The sequence below is a fragment of the Equus przewalskii genome, chromosome 13 (assembly GCF_037783145.1).
Source record: "Equus przewalskii isolate Varuska chromosome 13, EquPr2, whole genome shotgun sequence".
NCBI lineage: Eukaryota > Metazoa > Chordata > Mammalia > Perissodactyla > Equidae > Equus > Equus przewalskii.
The window spans coordinates 7,461,028-7,481,488 of record NC_091843.1 but is presented as its reverse complement, the minus strand read 5'-3'; the positions used below and the strand labels follow the sequence as shown (position 1 = coordinate 7,481,488).

The 20,461-nt window shown below is 40.4% G+C and overlaps 1 protein-coding gene across 6 annotated transcripts in view; it reads left to right on the top strand.

The window, feature by feature from the left end:
• The window catches only part of CREBRF (CREB3 regulatory factor), a 59,782-nt gene that overhangs the window by 11,222 nt on the left and 28,099 nt on the right, over positions 1 to 20,461 (top strand). For 3 of the 6 annotated variants that reach the window (XM_008509894.2, XM_070569036.1, XM_070569035.1), the window contains exons 2-6: positions 6,780 to 6,947; positions 8,969 to 9,094; positions 10,562 to 11,648; positions 17,840 to 18,034; positions 19,546 to 19,735. In XM_008509894.2, the coding sequence (XP_008508116.1) occupies positions 6,939 to 6,947; positions 8,969 to 9,094; positions 10,562 to 11,648; positions 17,840 to 18,034; positions 19,546 to 19,735 (1,607 nt within the window). In that variant the 5' untranslated portion in view covers positions 6,780 to 6,938. Of the gene's footprint in view, positions 1 to 5,085; positions 5,193 to 6,779; positions 6,948 to 8,968; positions 9,095 to 10,561; positions 11,649 to 17,839; positions 18,035 to 19,545; positions 19,736 to 20,461 lie in introns of all 6 variants that reach the window. The other 3 variants (XM_070569033.1, XM_070569034.1, XM_008509903.2) reach the window with 2 other exon arrangements.

Sequence of the window (20,461 nt, the reverse complement as noted above, 5' to 3'; positions counted from 1 at the left end):
TGCTGACACTTATCCAAGTTGTTTCATCAAATGACAGGGTGTAGCAATGTGCTTTGTAATCTGTAAAGAGCTACACAAATATGAACTCTTGAGTATTTTGTTGCCAGTGGTAACCAGGGATGGCTGGGGTTAGAAATGTGTTCTTTGGTTCTGTCCAAAACTGTCCCATGCTCTTATTCTTGTGCTCTGAATACTTGGCAGGTATCAAGGCTGCAGAAAGCCCCTAATATCTTGTAGTTGATAGTTCTGAGAAATAAAAAATAGCTCTTCCCATTCAACTCACATTGATCCAAAACCTGCTTTAGTGGTCTTTCTTTTTGGTTCCCTAAGGGTTTTAACTAAGCTCCCATATGTTGTCTCTGTATCTCAAAGATTAAACTTGGGCTGAAGGCTTTGGAAAGAAATTGAATAAAATTCTGAGAGGACTTGTGTCTTCCTCCAAGACTTCATTCTAAGGAGAGATCACTTTTTGAGATTTAGTATCTTTTCTTAGCTCCTCAGGATTCTCAGTAAAATGTAGTTTAATTACTTTGCTTAATTAAATTTTTGTGGCAAATCTCCTTCAACTCCATATTTTTTAAACTCTGAGTGTGAGAATAAAAGGAGACTATTGAATTGACCCAGGGATAACAAGTTCACAAGGTGGTGTGGCAGAAAGAGCACATCTGCTTATAAGGTGGTGATAAGTCCTATTTGGCTAGGAAAATGATCTTTTCTCACCCAGTCTAAGGGAAAAGTCCTGTCTTCTCCCTCCTTACTCTCCTCTACCCCCTCTCTTCCCCACTTAGAGACCAGCAGCCTCAGGATTTGGAAAATCAATAATGGGAGTCTTTTGCTAATAATTCCTGACATCAGCTGTAACCTTCTGGTTTGAAGTTTACTTGCCTGTTTTCTAAATTTTGGAGTCTAGAGAGCTGCTATTGAAGGGTAGAGAATAGCGATTTGCCTACAGTTGTTTTCACAAGATTTCTATTACATGATAACGGGAGCAGGTGGCCCCCACCTTTCCTCCAGTGTGTTCTTTGCATAGGTGGCTTCTGTTTCCTCAATAGTTTGGAGATTTGGGGATCCCTGATTTCTGCTGCACCGTGAAACAGGTTGATTTAGTAAGCATCTGAAAACCTGTTTTGTTCAATGCTTGCTTAGTAGTTTTCAAAAGGAAAAGAATTACTGAGTAGGACTTATGAAGTATAGCAGGATGGGTGGAATGTGTAGCGATGGGTCCTGGTCTGCTCTGGAGCTTGGGCAAACTGATAAACTAAAATAAGGGAGTCCCATGGGATATGCCCATTGTATAAACTGTTAAATTACCAAGTCAGTGGTCCTTCCTCCCCCCCTCCTCTCCCTCCTCTCCCTTCCCACTCTTCCCTTTCTTTCATCTTTGCTTGGGGATTAAACCTCAGGAGAAATGATTTGTTTAAATTAGGGGTCAGGACAGTAACCACATCTTACAGTTGTGGGTCTGGTACAGTTTAAAGACAACAAAGAGAGAACCCAAGAACTCTGCCCACATGAAAGAAATGATGAGCACAAACCAGCAAAGATTAGGAAAGATCAAAATAAACCATGGTATATCAATTGTATAACAGTATAAATGTGTCGGCATTTCTTATGTCAAAAAAAAATTTAAATATTTTTCGTTGTGGTAAATTAAACAAATTTTGCCATTTAAACCATTTTTAATTGTACAATTCAATGGCATTAAATACATTGACAATCTTATGTAACTATCACACTATTTCTGCAACATTTTTATCAACCCAAACAGAAATTCTACCCATGAAACAAAGCTCCTAGCCTCTGGTAATCTCTGTTCTACTCTCTGTCTCTATGAATTTGCCTATTCTGGTAGCTCATGTAAGTGGAATCGTATGATATTTGTCCTTTTCTGTCTGGTTTGTTTCACTTAGCACAATACTTTGAGGGTTCATCCATGATAGAGCATGTGTCAGAATTTCATTCCTTTTTATGGCTGAATGATGTTTCATTGTATGTGGGTACTACGTTTTGTTTATCCATTCATCTGTTGATGGCCAGTTGGGTTGTTTTCACCTTTTGGCTATTGTGAATAATGCTGCTGTGAACGTGGGTGTACGTCTATCTGAGTCCCTGCTTTCAGTTCTTTTGGGTATACAACCAGAAGTGGAATTGCTGGGTCATATGGTAGTTCTGTATTTTAACTTTCTGAGGAACTGCTGAACTGTTTCCCAGCTGTATGATTTTACGTTCTAGCTAGCAGTACACAAGGGTTCCAGTTTTTCCATATTCTCACCAATACTTGTTATTTTCCGTTTTTTGGATAATAGTCATCCTAATGGGTGTGTCAAAGAGTTTTTAACATTTACTCTAGTGAATGTTGGATGATTCAGAAGCACTGCTTATCATTGTGAGGAACCAGTTCCCTCAAGTTACAGAAAGGGAGCAGTGGCCTAAGCCAGTGCCATATAAAAGGAGAGCTGCAGGGATTCTGGCCATCGTATCCAGGATCTGCTCATTCAGAAGACATTTTCATTTATAAAGAGGTTTAGTTTTCTTGATGTCAACCTTTTTTTATATGTGGGCTCTCAGGGATCAACTGAAACCCTCAGCTTCAGAAGGGAAATGATGTAGGAGCTCTTGGATATGTGTGAACTGCTCGGCCCCACCAGGCAGCTCTTGGGTTTGGCTTTTAAATTTTGGATTAGGGGCCGGCCCGGTGGCGCAGCGGTTAAGTATGCGTGTTCCACTTCGGCAGCCTAGGGTTCACTGGTTCGGATCCAGGGTGTGGACATGGACTGCTTGGCAAGCCATGCTGTGGTAGTCATCCCACATACAAAGTAGAGGAAGATGGGCACGGATGTTAGCTCAGGGCCAGTCCTCCTCAGCTCAGGGTTAATCTTCCTCAAAAAAAAAATAAAGTTTGGATTAGTAGTTTGAACGGTCCCAAGGATGAGCTTTCGTAAGAAGTCCTTTGACCTTACCTATTGTTTTACTTTACTTTTTGCCTTGCCTAACACACGTAGTAAGCATCAACATATTTTCAAATGGAGAACCGAAAAAAACGTAGGGTAGGACATAGAGTGGAACATAGGATGGAAAGGGCCATGAAAGAGCTTTGAAGCTGCAGCTGTCTTCAAGTGGTACCATTGCTGCTCATAAATCTATCATTTGCCCCATCTCATCGCTTCATGGAGTTAGTTCTCTGTTACCAGAGTATCTTCCTGTGCCTAAGAGCTGTTGTTGAATAGTTTTGAATGAGGCCAGGTACAGAAAATCTATTGGTAAATATTATTTCTGATGGACCTACAGTCCTCTCTCCCTTGAAGGACTCACAAAACTGTACTGCGAACTGGTGAGCCAGAGCTGTGAATACAAGGAAGTAGTAATTAGGGGAATTAATTTAGCCTTTCACCTAGTGTTTTGGTTTTTTTTTTTTTTTTTGGAAGAAACACTAGTCTTAAGGTCGGCCTGAGGACAGGGTAGAGGATTTTATGATCAAATAAGTTTGGGAAATTATATCTGCTCTGCTTACCTATTAATGCTTCATAACATGCATTAGCACCTAGCACTTTAAAGTTTCCAAGAAGTCCTGCATAGAGGCACTATAACAATTTTGTTGGACGTGGTGTTTTCCAAACCTCACAACCCTGTTGTTGAGTAACCATCTAACATACCTTGGAACAGATATTCCTTAGGTTACACATTGGGAAATTAGACCATTGCCTTCTATGTACTTTAATATCAAAGCTTTGAGTAAAATATGGATATTCTTTAGCCCAAAGAAGTGTGCAGGCATCTTGAAAAGCGAGTTGGTACATCTTCCTACTCAGTGTTACTCAGGTGTCTAAGCATTACTGTACCCTTTGTGTGTGGCTCCCTGGTATAGGATATAGTTATGGAGCAATGTATCATATTGGAAGAGTCTATGTAATGGTAATTGCTGTAGAAGCCTATATAATTTTTTTTCTTCCACTTTTGGGTGAGGAATTTTGTTCTTTATGCTTGTGTCACAATAAATGTTTGGAACGGTACCAAGTATTTTTGGAAAATGGTTGGAAAACGTTGGGGATGAGGATAATTTGTTGTGAACTCGAGTCATTAGTTTTAGAGAATGGAAAGTGTTTACCCCTGAAAAGAGGTCCTACTGCTTGGAGTAGAATTGGCCCCTTCCCCCTCCTGTTTGCTGCTACCTGAGAGAGCAGGAGAAGCAACTAAGGACCTTCAACTGTCCCAAGTGAACTAATTCAACCCTTTACATAGCGGATACCCTCACTTTGGGAATTGGTGTCTTTAAAGCATTTAGCCTTGCTGCCAACAGCTGTCACAGATGTTGAGTTTCTGAGCTGGACTAGCTATGGGACAAAAGAAAGGATTGGCAAATTATACCTATTGATAATAATCACCTTTCAGATATATTTTAGTACTATATCCTAATTTAATATCTCATTCAATTCTGATAACATCCCTATTACATAGTTAAGGGAGAATAATTGTAATTCCTCAGACTAGGAGGTAAGGCAAAAATTTAAGTAACTTGCTCTAATTTAGGCTGTTTAGTTTTTCAGGTTTTCTTTTTAGATTTTATTTTTCCCTTTTCTCCCCAAAGCCCCCTGGTACATAGGTATATAGTTGTGTATTTTTATTTGTGGGTCCTTCTAGTTGTGGCATGTGGGATGCCGCCTCAGCATGGCCTGACGAGCGGTGCCATGCCTGTGCCCCGGGTCTGAACTGGCGAAACCCTGGGCCGGGCTGCAGAAGCAGAGCGTGCAAACTTAACCACTTGGCCACGGGGCCAGCCCCAAGGCTGTTAGGTTTAATTATGGGATCAACTGGAATCCAGGTCTCCTGTCTCCCAAACAAGTGCTCTTTTTGCTAACTGCATTGACTGAAGTTTGTTTTGAGGCCACGAGTGTAAATAAGATTTTAAATAAATACTTATATTTGTATGGAAGTTTTATGGCATATAAAACTCAGTAGCCAGGAGGAGAGAGTAGTATTGTTTTCTTTCTAGAGGTAAGAAAAACGAGGCTTAGGAAGACTGCCCTACCCAGTGTTAGACAGTTTGCAAGTGAGAGCTGCAACTGAACTTAGCCCTTTTTTGTCCAGTGTTTCCTGATCAACCATGCTGTTGGAAGATGGTGTCTTTAGTAGATACCAATAAATATATGTCGAATAGAGCTCAATCTCTTCTTGAATCTTCAGCTCTGTTGCTGGTAAGGATAAGTTTCAGGTTTTAGAGAGTATCAAACCAGGATTACACTGTACACTTTGTTAAATGCATCACTTGAATCATTTGCCTTTTTGGGGTCTAAGTAATAGGAGTAGAAAAGGCAACTGACTTTGTTTCTCACAGGAATCAGGGGAAGAGTTAAGATTGAGACTACAAATCAGCAGTGGGACTAAGGCATGAAGCGATGTGAGGAGAAGATGGGCCAGAACTGGCCTTTGGCAGGAGCAGGGATCAATCCACTTAGACTGTAGCACTGGATTGAGACGTATAGTTAATTCTGTTTCTAGGCCCAGACTGGACCCTTGATGGTGTTTCTTAGGGTAGAACAGCGAGCTGAGAATGACAGCCCACCAGAGGGGAGAACCTACCAAAGATCCAGGAAATACAAATGGTAGTCAATTTAGTAATCTAATTAGATAGAACAGTTATTGAGTCCCTTGTTGACTTGCTCTTATTTGTTCAGCAAGAAGTCTTTGAAATTGAAATAATGGACACTCAAAGCTTCTAGCCCAGAGAATGTGTTAACTACAGAAGGCAGCTCATCTTAAATTGACTCTTTATACCAATCTAAGAAATGATACTGCATCTAGACTGAATGAGAGCAAGGAGGTCAACTGTAGGGCAGTGGTTCTCAGATTTTAGGGAGGATCAGAATTCCCTGGATGGCTTGTTAAACACATTACTGGGCCCCACTTCCAGAGTGTCTGCTTTAGTAGGTCTGGTCTGGAGCCCAGGGTTTTGCATTTCTAACAAATTTCCAGGTTGATGCTGCTGTTGATGATGCTGATCCTGGGTCACACTTTTGAGGACCACTGATCTAGGAAAAGATGAAGTAGGGTATAGCTGTTTAGTTCCTCTTGATTAAGGCCTTCACAGAGGGGAAAAAAAGGAACTAACATTTAAGTCCCTACTACATAAGACCTTCTGCCAGGTGATTTGCAATCATTGCTTAACTCTTGAAACCACTCTGCAAAGTAGCCCTTATCCCGTTTTCTCCCCCTCAACAAATGTGTGTTAAAAACTAAATGGAATACTTATTACTTCAAGGGAAGCTTTCATTTCTAACTCAATAATGTTGCATATACCAACAGAAGTATTGGTTTAATAGGAGATTCTGTTTAATGTAGAGGATATAGTCTATCATTGACTATTACGTAGATTTATGAGAGAGATAAAATGTAGATTAATTTAGCGGTAATGATTATACAATAGATAGAATTAAAGCTGAGATGTTTTCTCATACAGAACATGAAGTGAATGGAAGCTTTCAGATCACAGGACAGATGGGTTTATGTTAATTGTGTCAGGCTGTTTTTTAAAAAAGTGTTGCCAATTGGTTATTGACTAACCCTATTTTAGAAACAAATAAAAGGAGGAATGGTGACTTTCAGTTGGTACTAAGAAGCAACCAAATTCTTGATATTGCAGCCGCAAGACTTACTCCTTTAAAGTGTTCTTCGTTAATGTCTTTTTTGAAAGGTCATCTTGTTTTTAATGGAGCTCAGTGAAGTTACTTTGTGTTGTTGTTTGACAGATTCACACAGAATTATTATTATTTTTTTAAAAACAGCAGTGATCCAAGCAGTTGAATTGAAGGTGTTCTGGGGAAACCTACCGTTTATTGTGAAAATCGTCTTTGATCTTGAAATTAAAAGTAAAGCTGGAAAGGAATTTACAAACGAGAAAAAAAAGAAGTTTGGGATTGGACTCACAGGATCTGGGCTTGGAAATGCCTCAGGTAAATCATTCAGAGTAGGTGCCAAATTTTATATTTTGCCACTGCAGAAAGTACCATTGGTTCTGTAAATTCTTTGAATCTTAACACAACTTGACATACTAACTACCTTTTTAAGACATTTTACTTCTGATCTCAGCTAGTTTTGAATACATGTCATGGCCTTCCTTCCATTGCTTCTGTTTGCTCCTCTGCTACAGGTTTGAAGTTTAATGAGCTTGACATGAGGAATATGGTGAATGAAAAGTTGGTTAGATGCTGGACGTCTGCTGGCTTTATGGAGGCTAGACCAACTCCCTGAAAATTAATCTGCCACAGAAAGCCCATTTCCATCTCCGTCTCCTCCCTGTTGCCCAGTTGTTCCTTTCCATTTATGCCTGTTGAGTTTAGAAGTAATTGTTAGGAAATGCGGAGGCACTTCAACCTCCGTCTCTTTCATACTCTCACACACAGTCATTCACACGTCTGTATACTCCCCACAAAATCTGTCTAAGAATTATATCTATTTATATTATGATAACTGCTTTGAATTGATCAGTTTTGGTTTGAGGTAATAACCACTGAAACAATAAGTGAAGCCCTGTTAGTCCCCACTCTGCACGTCCAAACTTCTTCCCTTCCGCCTCCAGTGGTTAGGTGTTTCCCCTCCCCTGGTCGTGTTCAGTGCTGGGAAGAAACCTAGAACTAATGAGAGGACAGGGACTCTTAGGTGGCTTTATGTGGGGCCAGGAAGAACTTCTCTTGAGCACAGGGGATCAGCAACTTGCCAGGACTGTCCAGTGACTCAGAGGCAGGCAGCAGAGGCAAAGAAAGGGAATAGGCTAGCTGGTATTAGAAAGACTAGTGGCCCAGCTCCACCCCAACCTCTGTGCCAAGTGGACTGCATACACTCATTTACAATTCTTTCCCATTCAAGGTTTAACTTGCTATTTATTGAATACTTGAATTTAGAGCTAATGAACACTTGTTTTCTCAAGCTAAATTTTTCTAGGAAGAAAGTTTCTGCAGCCTGGTAGGGTTGGGGGAAATCAGAGAAAGAAAAGAATGGGATGAGAAGTACCAATGAAGAAAAATATGATGAGAGAGTATGTGAAAAGGCCAGTCTGTGGTTATGTAGAAGGTGTATGGATAGTGAAATATAGGCAAATAGACTAATATAGTTTTTAAGAGTTTCGACAGAAACTTGCAGAAGAAGGACAAAAAGGCAAAGAGGAAATTTTTATTCTTTCCCATCCTCTTTCTTCATCCAAGTTAGATTTCAAGGTGAGGCTTTTCATTTGTTTGGGCCACTTTAGGAGTTTCAGACCTGACTTTACTCCTGACTTCATCAGAAATGGAAAAGGGAGATGAAGAGAAAAGAAGAAGGAGCATTAATTCTGGGTGCTGAGTCTTTTTTCCCTTTCTTATTCATTATGGAATGAATTGTACCCTTTCAGGGATCAGGATTAAGGCTCCTGAGCTCATGCCCAAATTACTGGTCCCACTCAGGAGTTTTTTGGCTAATTGATGGATCCTGTGTCCATCACGTTCCTGAAGGCATTTGTTGGACCAGAGACGCCCAAATCGGTCTTCCAGCTTGTTTGGGGAACTAAGACATTGGACTCACTTAGGAGTGCAGAGTGAGACTACTTGCTACCTCTGCAAACTCCAGGAAATGGCAGGGAATTCTCCACTTCAGGGAGTGCTGTTAGAGATGGCTTTGAAGAAATGTTGTATAGCTAGGTAAAAGTATTCATTAGGTACTGTATGCTGGCTGTAGTGGCAAAATAAGTGTTAGATTTTAGAAGTTAGGTATTATTAACAATTGCCATTCTATTTCTTTTTCTGTTTTTAATGCATCCTAGTAATTTTCCTAAGTCCATAGTTTAATGTAGTTAAGTCTCTTAAATGTACTAAAGAGTAGAAAAGATACAGAATTGTGTTCTGAAAATAATGTTAGTAGGCGTGGGAGTGGGGCTTGTGTGTAATAAATTGGTCTTGAATTTGTCTTTTAACTGTCTAAAATTAAAATTACTCTGTTGTAGCCTAGTGTAAGCGGAATGGATCCGCCTTTTGGGGATGCCTTTCGAAGCCACACCTTTTCAGAACAGACTCTGATGAGCACAGATCTCTTAGCAAACAGTTCAGATCCAGATTTCATGTATGAACTGGTAAGTAACATTTTCTTGGATTCTGCTTTACTTGATTTGGGGTAAAAGTTTTGTGGTAGAGGTTTTTTTTTTAAATAAATGGCTGAGAAGAAAAAAAGATGAGATTAGGCCAAATTTGATTCTTCTGATATTGGTCTCATAATTTTAGAAGGCTATAAGAACCCATTGAAAATAGTAAGAGGAAAGGTTATCTACATATCTTTAAGTCCAATTTTTGTTGATGAGGATGAGAAACTGTCTTTTTTTTAAATGCCTGACTGCTAAAGGACTTTTCAACTGGAAAATTTAGGAGTGATAACATTGAGCAAGGTGTATGACTCAGAGAATGTGAGACAAAAATAGCAATTCCAAGCAGTGTCTGAACGTACTTATCCTTTATTCTTGAGGTAAGTGGACACTTAAGATTCTTAAGAAAAACGTTTTTAAAGTAATTTTAATTACATACAACTTGAGCAATACAGAAGTATATAAAGACTGGAAAACTAAGTACACAAATCTGTTCACTTACTAAAAATAATTGTATGCTTAATACAGGTGAATATTATAGTATATGAGCTGTACTTCAGTGAAGCTGTTAAAACACAGACACCCACACACAAGCCAAAACAAAACAAAAAGACCCAAACAAATGCAAAAATCAAAACAGAACAGAAACAAACTGAAAACTTCCTCGTTTCCTTCCTGAGCCTCTACCCTCCAAACCTCCTCCACAAACGTAACTACTACTAACAGAGTTTTCTTTGCATATGTGAATATATGAATATTTTTAATTGGCTATCATCTTTATAGATACAGTATTCTGTAGCTTACTCTTTTTAATGTAAAAGTGTATGAGGAACAGCCTTTCGTGTGAGCACCTTAGAGCTTCATTGGGTTCTTGTTAATGGCTGTGTCGTCTTACTGGCATTTTAAAAATCACGTCTCTACTCATGAGGAGTCTCATACGCATGAGGAGTGTTTTATTCCCCATGCCCAAGAGTTGTTACAAGGTCTTACAAGGATCCTATCTTTCTGTGGCTGAGTTCCAGCTCCCTTTGGATTGCTCTTTGCCTCTATATTTAAGTTCTCACTGAAGAAGACAGATTCCTCTGTGATGAAGGTAAGGTCTTCATCATTTGCTTCATAATTGAAGCTTTGTTTCTAAGGAGATCCCAAAACGCTTCTAAGTCAAAGATCAGGAAATAGAAACTTTTTTGCAGAAAGAGTGTTTGTAGTAAAGTTCAAGAGCCCTTGATGTTTGGACCATACCTAAACCTCTCAAGGGACACATTTCCCCTCTTTTTTCTCCCTTGCCCAAGGAACTATTATATGGAATGGTAAAACATCATATAAGTAGTCTTTATCTTAAAATAAAACTGACCAGAGATGGAGTACTGATTTATCAATTTGATATATGGAAGTGAGGATGGAGAGGAATATTTCTTTCCTAAAATATAGTGTATGATTTTTTTTTTAAACCTTTCTCAGGATAGAGAGATGAACTACCAACAGAATCCGAGAGACAACTTCCTTTCTTTGGAGGACTGCAAAGACATTGAAAATCTGGAGTCTTTCACAGATGTCCTGGATAATGAGGGTGCTTTGACCTCAAACTGGGAACAGTGGGATACATACTGTGAAGACTTAACAAAGTACACCAAACTAACCAGCTGTGACATCTGGGGAACAAAAGAAGTGGATTACTTGGGTCTTGATGACTTTTCTAGCCCTTACCAAGATGAAGAGGTCATAAGTAAAACTCCAACTTTGGCCCAGCTTAATAGTGAGGACTCTCAGTCTGTTTCTGATTCCCTTTATTACCCTGATTCACTTTTCAGTGTCAAACAAAACCCGTTGCCCTCTTCATTCCCTGGTAAAAAGATCACGAGCAGAGCCGCTGCCCCTGTGTGTTCTTCTAAGACGCTTCAGGCTGAGGTCCCTTTGTCAGACTGTGTCCAAAAAGCAAGTAAACCCACTTCAAGCACACAAATCATGGTGAAGACCAACATGTATCATAACGAAAAGGTGAACTTTCATTTTGAATGTAAAGACTATGTAAAAAAGGCAAAAGTAAAGATCAACCCAGTGCAGCAGAGCCGGCCCTTGTTGAGCCAGGTGCACGCAGATGCGGCAAAGGAGAACACCTGCTACTGTGGGGCGGTAGCCAAGAGACCAGAGAAAAAAGGGACGGAGCCTCTTCAGGGTCATGCCACTCCAGCTTTGCCTTTTAAAGAAACCCAGGAGCTCTTACTCAGTCCCCTGCCCCAGGAGGGTCCTGGGGCAATTGCAGCAGGAGAGAGTAGCAGCCTTTCTGCCAGCACATCGGTCTCAGATTCATCCCAGAAAAAAGAAGAGCACAATTATTCTCTTTTCGTCTCTGATAACTTGGGTGAGCAGCCAACCAAATGCAGTCCTGAAGAAGATGAGGAGGATGAGGAGGATGTTGATGATGAGGACCATGATGAAGGGTTTGGCAGTGAGCACGAACTTTCTGAAAACGAGGAGGAGGAAGAAGAGGAAGAGGATTATGAAGATGACAAGGATGATGATATTAGTGACACTTTCTCTGAACCAGGTATTGTAATGCTTGGAGGCTTGCCAAACTGACCTTTCTCCTACTATCTTGAAATAGAAAGTTTTGCCATGGGTGCTTTTTTCATCTTAGTTTAGGCATTAAATGACTGAATATCTTGGCTCAGATATGTAATTGCTTTTTTTCCTATTTAGGCAGTTCTAAAATAATCACTTTGGGGGCTGGCCTGATGGTATAGGGGTTAAGTTCATGTGCTCCTCTTTGGTGGCCTGGGGTTTGTGGATTTGGATCCCGGGCACAGACCTACACACTGCCCATCAAGCTATCCTGTGGCAGCCTCCCACATAGAAAATTGAGAAAGACTGGCAAGATGTTAGCTTGGGGACAATCTTCCTCAAACAAAAAGAGGAAGATTGGCAACAGATGTTAGCTCAGGCCAATCTTCCTCACCAAAAAAAAAAAGAATCACTTTTGCTCATATAGTGGTTCATATGCTGATTCCTCGAGGGCTTCTCCTTACTTTATCTTATATTAAGTGACCTGATTTGTCACTCTCTTGAGCAGCTCAGCAAAGATGCCAAGAATTGGTTGGTTTAAAAAATATTCTGGGGCCAGCCCGGTGGCACAGCAGTTAAGTGTGCATGTTCTGCTTTGGCGGCCCGGGGTTCGCTGGTTCAAATCCCGGCTGTGGACATGGCACCATGTGGCAAGCCATGCTGTGGCACGCATCCCACATATAAAGTGGAGGAAGATGGGCACGGATGTTAGCTCAGGGCCAGTCTTCCTCAGCAAAAAGAGGAGGATTGGCAGATGTTAGCTCAGGGCTAATCTTCCTTGGAAAAAAGAGGAGGATTGACAGATGTTAGCTCAGGGCTAATCTTCAAAAAAAAAAAATTTCCAATTTCTGCATGTGTCTCTCTATCACAGTTGAGTAAGTTAGGAGTCCCTAGAAAGGTGAACCAAGTGACGATGGTTTGTATTACTCATGCCTATAACCAACAAAGCCTGCTTAATGAATAATGTAAGAGAGAGCTTTTTCTTTGTATCTGCTGCATCTTTCATTCACACAGTATTTTTCCATTTAAGAAAAATACATTCTATGATTAAATGAGTGTAAAGGAGACTCTGCAACCTGTGGGGAACTGGTTCACTTCAGCATTTACCTTCTTGGGCTGTTGCCACTCACTGTTGGCTTGTGTAGTTTTTTTATGAAAATGGTATTGCCACATGGCACACAGTTAGAAATGTGTAAAGAAGTGAAGATCTTCAAATTTAAGCAAAAGTTTTCTTCAGAAATAATGTTGATACTGTAACTTCTACATAAAAAAACTAAGTTATTAAAAAAACTTTATAAATTGTCAAGGAAAGCCCTTTTGTATGATGGTTGCTGGAATTTCTGGCAGTATGAATGCTGATGTTTAGTTTTCAGAAAGATTTTAAGCCATAGTAGCTATATTGTAGCCACTGAAGCACTGTTATTGCTGAAAGACTTTCCTTTTAGTGAAATCTTTCTGTTACACAAATGCTTAGATTTATGTATTTGATACAACCAAGTTGTTTGACTTGGGTGGAGTTTCAAGTAAGGAAAAGGTACTTTAAGTTTAATGTGGGGGAAAAGGGCTTATGCCTTTTTTGGTTTACTTTAGAACCCTGTACAGTCTAGATAGAACCATTGTCTCTTCTACCTAGCAGGAAATTTTTCTCTCAACAAATGAATAAAATCTGCTTTGAGGTGTTTCAAGGGAAGTTGTCTTTGTAGCTAATGGTAAGTTCTCTCTCTCTCCCCCATAGGGAGACCAGAGTGCTGTCTGTGAGTGGTCCTTAAAATCGGACAGATAGCCCTGTTGCTTTGAATCCCATGTTTAGGATTAGGGTAGGCGAGTAGTGGAAGGGTGAGACAAAGGGGAGATGGGTAATAATGAAGGGAAATGGAAAGTGTAGGCAAGGAGATACCTTTACCAGCTGGTGCTTAAAGGAATACAGAAGTCAGAGGGAGCCAGTAAATCCCGCCATCACCAACTAGGGCCAGCAAGGGCTATACTGTCTACCCCACTTCTGGTTGTAGTTTTGCTTTATCTATTTTTTTTGAGGAAGATGAGCCCTGAGCTAACTGCTGCCAATCCTGCTCTTTTTGCTGAGGAAGATTGGCCCTGAGCTAACATCCGTGCCCATCTGCCTCTACTTTATATGTGGGACGCCTACCACAGCATGGCTTGCTGAGTGGCGCCATGTCCGTACCCAGGATCCGAACCGGTGAACCCCGGGCTGCCAGAGCAGAACGTGCACACTTAACTGCTACACCGCTGGCCTGGCCCCTTGCTTTTCCTTGCCTTTTAACTCCACTTTAAATTTGTCCTTGATCTTTTGACTTGGTTGCGCCTGGATAAATGTGTTGAGAGATGAGTAGGTCCATGAAGAGAGACCACTTGGTATGTGGACTCTCATTTCTATTTTCTCAGCCTTTTGACTCTCAAGGGAGGGGGAACCAGTGTTACAGTTGGTGTTGTCCTGTCATGCCCATTCTCTTGCATTGTCTCTTTCAGAAGAGCCCTGATCTGTGAGCTTGTTAATGGTAAATAACCAACACTGTTTTAAAACAGAGATGCATTAGCTGGCACTCGGCAGGGTAAAACCTCTCTTTCTGGCGTTATTTAACAACGCTAAATGTTTGGATGGCATTTAATTCACTCACTTCCAGTTGACTTGAGATACAACTTCTTTGGTTAGTATTACTTGGACACATCTCACAAATGTGAAGGAGTGACGTGATTTAACCACAAAAACAACACGATTTTTGGTATTATTTGGGGTTTATTTACATTTGCTGATGAAAATTTCTCTCTTCCTTGGAAGAGAGAGCTGAACAAGTGACTTCAGGAATGCAAAAGTGAATTACTGGTGAGAAACAGGAAGATATTCTTTGAAGCAGAAAAGTGGGGATAGTTCTAGTTTCTTCAGAATGCTTGTTTTAGGGTGGGTTGATTGGTTTAATTTGCGGCAGACGGTTTACAAAGGCCCTTTTGTGATGACTAGCTCCCTTGATGCTGTTTTTTTGGCAGTTGGCTACAACAGTGCCTGAGCTTACAAAGCTCCTGGAAAGGTGTAAAATGGAGTTTCAGTCCCTGCTCTGGACTTGCTCCCGAGTTTTAATAGAGCCTATTCTGTGGACAGGCTACCACTGTTTGGGGTCATGGAATTACATGGTTGTAACACGAAGAATTAAGTCCTCAGAATGAGACTTTATTTTGCAATCCCTACTAAACATTTTCACGATTGACTTTATCAGCTTCATGGCAGTAGTCTGCACTAACCAAAGACTTATTTTAGAATTTTAGGCAGTAAATGTGGCCTTTTTAACAGCTTTTTGATAATCATGTCAGGAAGGAAGGAGTTAGATCAGTATGGTGATCCAAATGAAAAGAAAAGGGAAAAGGCTCCACGGGAAATGTTGCATCAAACAAGTAATTGATTTGTTAAAAACATTTTGGAGGGAGTGCCCACTTTTGTGCAGGCACCATGTGTATTAGGTATTGGCTATCCAGAGATGAACAAAACAGACATGATCCTTGTTTTCATGGAGCTTAGCGTTGAGCGGCTTTATTTACTGTGTTATGATTTCTCAGCCTTTTAGTATGCTTGTGTGTACTGTGACTTGGCAAGAGAGATTCAGGGTGAGAGTCTCTTAAAACTTATTTGACCACAGAACTCACTTGGGGATGAAGACGTATCTTACAGTAATAGTGTTCCTTAGAACATACTATGAGAAATATTTGATTACCTTAAATTCTAGACCAGTGATCTGGGAATATAATTTTCCTGCCTTCTACTTGATCACAGTAGTCTGTATTGAAAGTTGGATGGCTTTAACTAACAAATCCATTGTGTGTGTGTGTGTTGGTGAATTTATGGTGTATACTATTAGAAAATGTCAATATATTGGGTCAAAGAAAACTGACGGGCCTTAAATGTTTTCTTTGGAAAAACACTGATCATATATAAGTAAATAAAACTTGTAACTAATTTGAGTGGGACAGAAGAAATCGAAATCTGCCTGACTCTTTGGGTTTAACATGGAGTATAGATTTAAAAAATCAGTTTAGACCATTTAACTGGATAGGTACAGGGAAAGTGGGAAGCCCAATCGGAGCTAGACTCCTTGAGGCATGGGGCCTGAGTCAGTCCCAGCTCTGCGAAATCGCTTAAGGCCTCCATGAGCATGTTTCTTTGTGTAAGTGGGGTTAATAACCTCTTCCTACCAGGTTCTTAAAAGTCTCAAATTAAATATCTGTAAGTGAAATACGTAAGTATATTATGTGAGAGGGACAGTGTTTTGCCAGAAATCCAAGCCACTTGAGGAGAGTTGCTAGCTAAGGGAGCATGTCAAATTGAGTGTCGGGGGGATGGGCTGCCTGAGGAAGCTGTCTCCCTTAGGGCTGGGGTGGACTTACAGTGGAGCACTAGGTCTTGACATTGGTAGGAAGGTGGGAGTGTTGTGGTTGGTCCATCAGCCTGTGTTGAGGTGTTTCCAGCCATACAAGGATAGTCTCTGTAAGCCAGTAATTTCTGTGAGCCAGTAATTTTTGCTTGGCCTGGTGGAGCAAGGGCCTTTTTAAAAAGGCCCTTGAGTCATGGGGTCTGAGTGGTACAAGGTGGCCCTTGCACCGTTTCCAAAGCTAGTTTGATAACTGGAATAAGATAAAATCCTTTAATTTCAAGTGAAACATTAGCACAAATCACTAGGCCAAAGCTAGTGCTTTATGTCTAACACAATTTTTAAAAATCAGGCTCCTAGAAATGATTGTGTCACTCATCTTGTGTATCATTTCTTAAGAAGAACCTGAGGTACACGGTCCCACTGCTTGCCACGTTGTCTTCAAGTACCACATGTGTACTCTAACGCTGTTAATGCCAGCAATGCTACAAAAATTTGTCTTCATTGTTGCCCTGAAATCATTCTGCTCTCTGAATTGATTCTTTTTTAAAGGTCATGTTTATTGAGGTATGATTTTCACACAGTAAAGTTCAACCTTCTTTAAGTGTACACTTCTGTGTGTTCTGACAAGTGCATGTAGTCATGTAATCACCACCACCACCGTCAAGATACAGAGTAGTTTGATCACCCCCCAGATTTCCCTCATGTCAGCCCCTCTCTCCACCTCCAGCTCCTGGCAACTACTTTGTTTCTATAGTTTTGCCTTTTCCAGAATGTCCTATAAATGGAATCATATTTCTGGTTAATTATTAATCTGAAGAAAACCTGATAAAATTCTTTTTTCTAAACATGCAGATGTCGTCACTTTCTTAGTGTCAGTTCCAGAGGAGCCATGTTTTTAGGAGGGAAAGTGGTCATTTTGCTTGGCCAGTGCAGGCTGGTATTTCCTGGCCACCTCAGGTTTAGGGTTGCATACATCCTGTGCATGGCCCCCTCCCCACTACTCCGTGTACCTAGACTAATGACGCGGAGTACATCTAAGATGGGCATTCTCGGGGAGTGTTTTAAATTTATAGGTCATCCTGTATTGGGTGTGACCAACAGTTCTAGCAGCTCAGAATTAAGTATTTTATGAAATTTCCCATTAGTAAGGAAAATAACTTCTTAAGAAGTGAAGTAAATGCAAATTGCTTTCAGTAAAATATTTGTTAGGCTAGGCATATGTGTTTTTTGATAGCCTGTGTGAGAACTGTCGTTTTTGTCCCTTTAAGGAAGAGGTAAGGTGGGAGGTAGGCAGAAGACTGCTGCTGCCTCGCACCATGCTGCCTAGTGGGGTACTATCATGGACATGCCCACAGCTCTGCCTGGGAATGCCTCCGATGCATCATATTAGAAGGAAGACATTTAAAATCACAGTGTAGTGTGGCTGAGTATCGTTATCTAATGGTACTTTGGATAGATAGTCTGTAGCTATATTTCGTTATTCTCTCAATCCTGTGTGAAGATAACAAAAAATGTGTCATATGCTAACTTTTAACAACCAAAGGGAAACCCAAGGAAGATCAACACTGTAGTCATCTATGTTTATTCATCTCTGAATATTTGAAAAGTTTGAGATTTCCATATTAAAAGTTACTTTATAGACCTGGTTTATTATCTTTGACATGCCAGTGATGTTTTCAGATGAAAGGAAATGTATCAAGTGACAAACAGAAGGGATCTTTTTGTTTGTTCTGATTAGTTTATTGAAATTTATGGAACTTAAAAAATTGTGATTGGGGGGGCTTTCTTTTTTTTTAAGGCTATGAAAATGATTCCGTGGAAGACTTGAAGGAGATGACGTCAATATCCTCTCGGAAGAGAGGTAAAAGAAGGTACTTCTGGGAGTATAGTGAACAACTCACACCATCACAGCAAGAGAGGATGCTCAGGCCGTCGGAATGGAACCGAGACACCTTGCCAAGTAATATGTATCAGAAAAATGGTTTACATCATGGTAAGAGGGGATTGCAGTCAAATATTTCGTGTCACTTTAAATAGAGATACTGAACCATAATACCTACTCAGTGGACCTGCGTATTCAACCCTTTCTAGTAAACTGGAGAGAGGAACAGTAGAGCTGCTGTGTTTGCTGTGACTGCAGATATACTCACACATAAATAGCTTTGACCAGTGTTAAGAGCCATCACCTAAACAGGGACGAAGGCCTCTGTAAAAATGATTTCTAGTCACTTCTTATTCTACTTATCCTACTCAGGAAATGCCCAGGAGACTGCTGATTCCTGACCTGTCACAGTTACTATAAACCAGAAGGGTTGGGGAGCAAGAGAATGGGCTTCAGCATCTCTCTCTTCCATTCTCATCCTGTCTCCAGGCTGAAATGTAAACGAGGAGATTGACATCGAAGCAGTTGGGGGGAGACAAAAGCAGGGGAAGGAGAAGAAAGCAAGCATAGTTGTGGAGGGAAAGGACTAGAGGGAGGAGAGTTGAATAGTAGTGATAAGGAGAAGTCTGTAATCTCAGGAAGGCCACATTTTGAATTGTGAACCTAGGGAGATGTAGTTAAGGAGAATTTCTTCTGCTTAAATGTTACTGTTAGGTTAATCCAGTCTCTACCGAAAGAGGGGAGGGCAGTGGTAAGTTTTGTGCTCAGTAAAAAGTTTAGTCATCACTCATGCTACAGATTGAAGTTGCTAAGCATTTTTGACACAGGAATTGTATCAGAAGCATATTTGTGCCTTCTTTTCCTTTTCCACTGGCACCCAGGTCTGCACTCCACTGTCTTTCAGTGAGTAAAGATCTAGTTTTTGCCTCCAGATCAATTTTCTACCAGAAATGAGAAGACAGGTCCAATAATTAGTTTAAGGCAGCCTGTGGTGAATACTAGGAAAGTTGTTTGGTGTGTTGTAGTTCTGAGAACAGAGCCGTCCATCCTGCCTGCAGTGATAAGGCAAGACCCTTTGAGTCTTCATAATGTTATTTTTCAAACTAACTGAAGAATCGCTTTCAAAAAAGGCAATCCTTATTTGATGGACTTTTGAGTCCAACACAAGAATATGTATGTCTGACAAATTTTCAGTCATAGCATGAAAGCATCTTGGTTTAGGTAAAATCTCCTGACTCTTTTCTGACTGTAAATTATACCCTAGCCCTGATTTTTGTGTGCAGCTGAACTTGTACTCCAATCCTGAGTTTTGAGATGCTTTAACTGCCATGCAAATAATTAAGAATCTGTCGTACCAGGGCTAGAAAGCTAAGGTTGCGAAGGACGGAACAGGCTGGAGTAGGCCATATTACCCCCATTTCTTGCAGTCACAATGTGGAGAGGGGAGGAAGCTAGCCCTTCCAGCACAGGTGGTTAGCATGCTGAGACTTCTGAAATATGCCAAGACTTCAGGAAAAGAAAAGGGGCAGGGGGAGAAATGTGGTTTTAAAATACAGCTCTAGAGAATATCTCTCTTGTTAAAGAAGATATTCTAACTTAAACTCCTTTTGAACCATCTATAGGAAAATATGCAGTAAAGAAGTCACGGAGGACTGATGTAGAAGACCTGACTCCAAATCCTAAAAAGCTGCTTCAGATAGGCAATGAGCTACGGAAACTGAATAAGGTCATTAGTGATCTGACTCCAGTCAGTGAGCTTCCCTTAACAGCCCGGCCAAGGTCAAGGAAGGAAAAAAATAAGCTGGCTTCCAGGTAAGTGCTAATCGTGTTCGCTCATGTGAATGAGGTATTGGAGGTGAGGTTAGACTCTCAGTGAGCTTGTGCAGCAGGGACGATCCCTAACCATTTATTCAGAAATATACTTTTATCTTACAAATATGATAATGAGAGTATTGTAATTTCTCCTTTGAAAGTAGAAGATGGTATTTATGCTTCACGGAAAAAGTTTTTAAAGGGGACAAGTGAATGGACTCAGGTGCATTATATTGTAGGATAACACGAAAAAACTTGTCATAGCTTTATTTTTTGTTTGTTTTGTAGTAGTTTAGGGTTTTTTATTGAGGTATAATTTACTTGCGGTAAAATTCATCCCTTTTAATGTACACTTCTGTGAGTTTTAACAAACATATCCAGTCATGTAACCACCACTACAATCAACATATTGAACATTTTCTTCACCTTAAAAAGTTTCCTCATGTCTCTTTGTAAAAGTAAATCCCTTCTTCCACTCCTAACCCCTCACTACCACTGATCTGTTTTCTCTCCCTACAGTTTTGCCTTTTCTGGAATGACGTATAGATGGAATCATACGATAATGTAGCCTTTTGAGTCTGGCTTCTTTGACTTAACGTGATGCATTTGAGATTCATCCATGCTGTTGCGTGGAGTAATAGTGTGTTCCTTTTTATTGCTGAGTAGTGTTCCTTTGTGAGGATATACTACAGTTTTTGCATTCACCAGTTGAAGGATGCTTGGGTT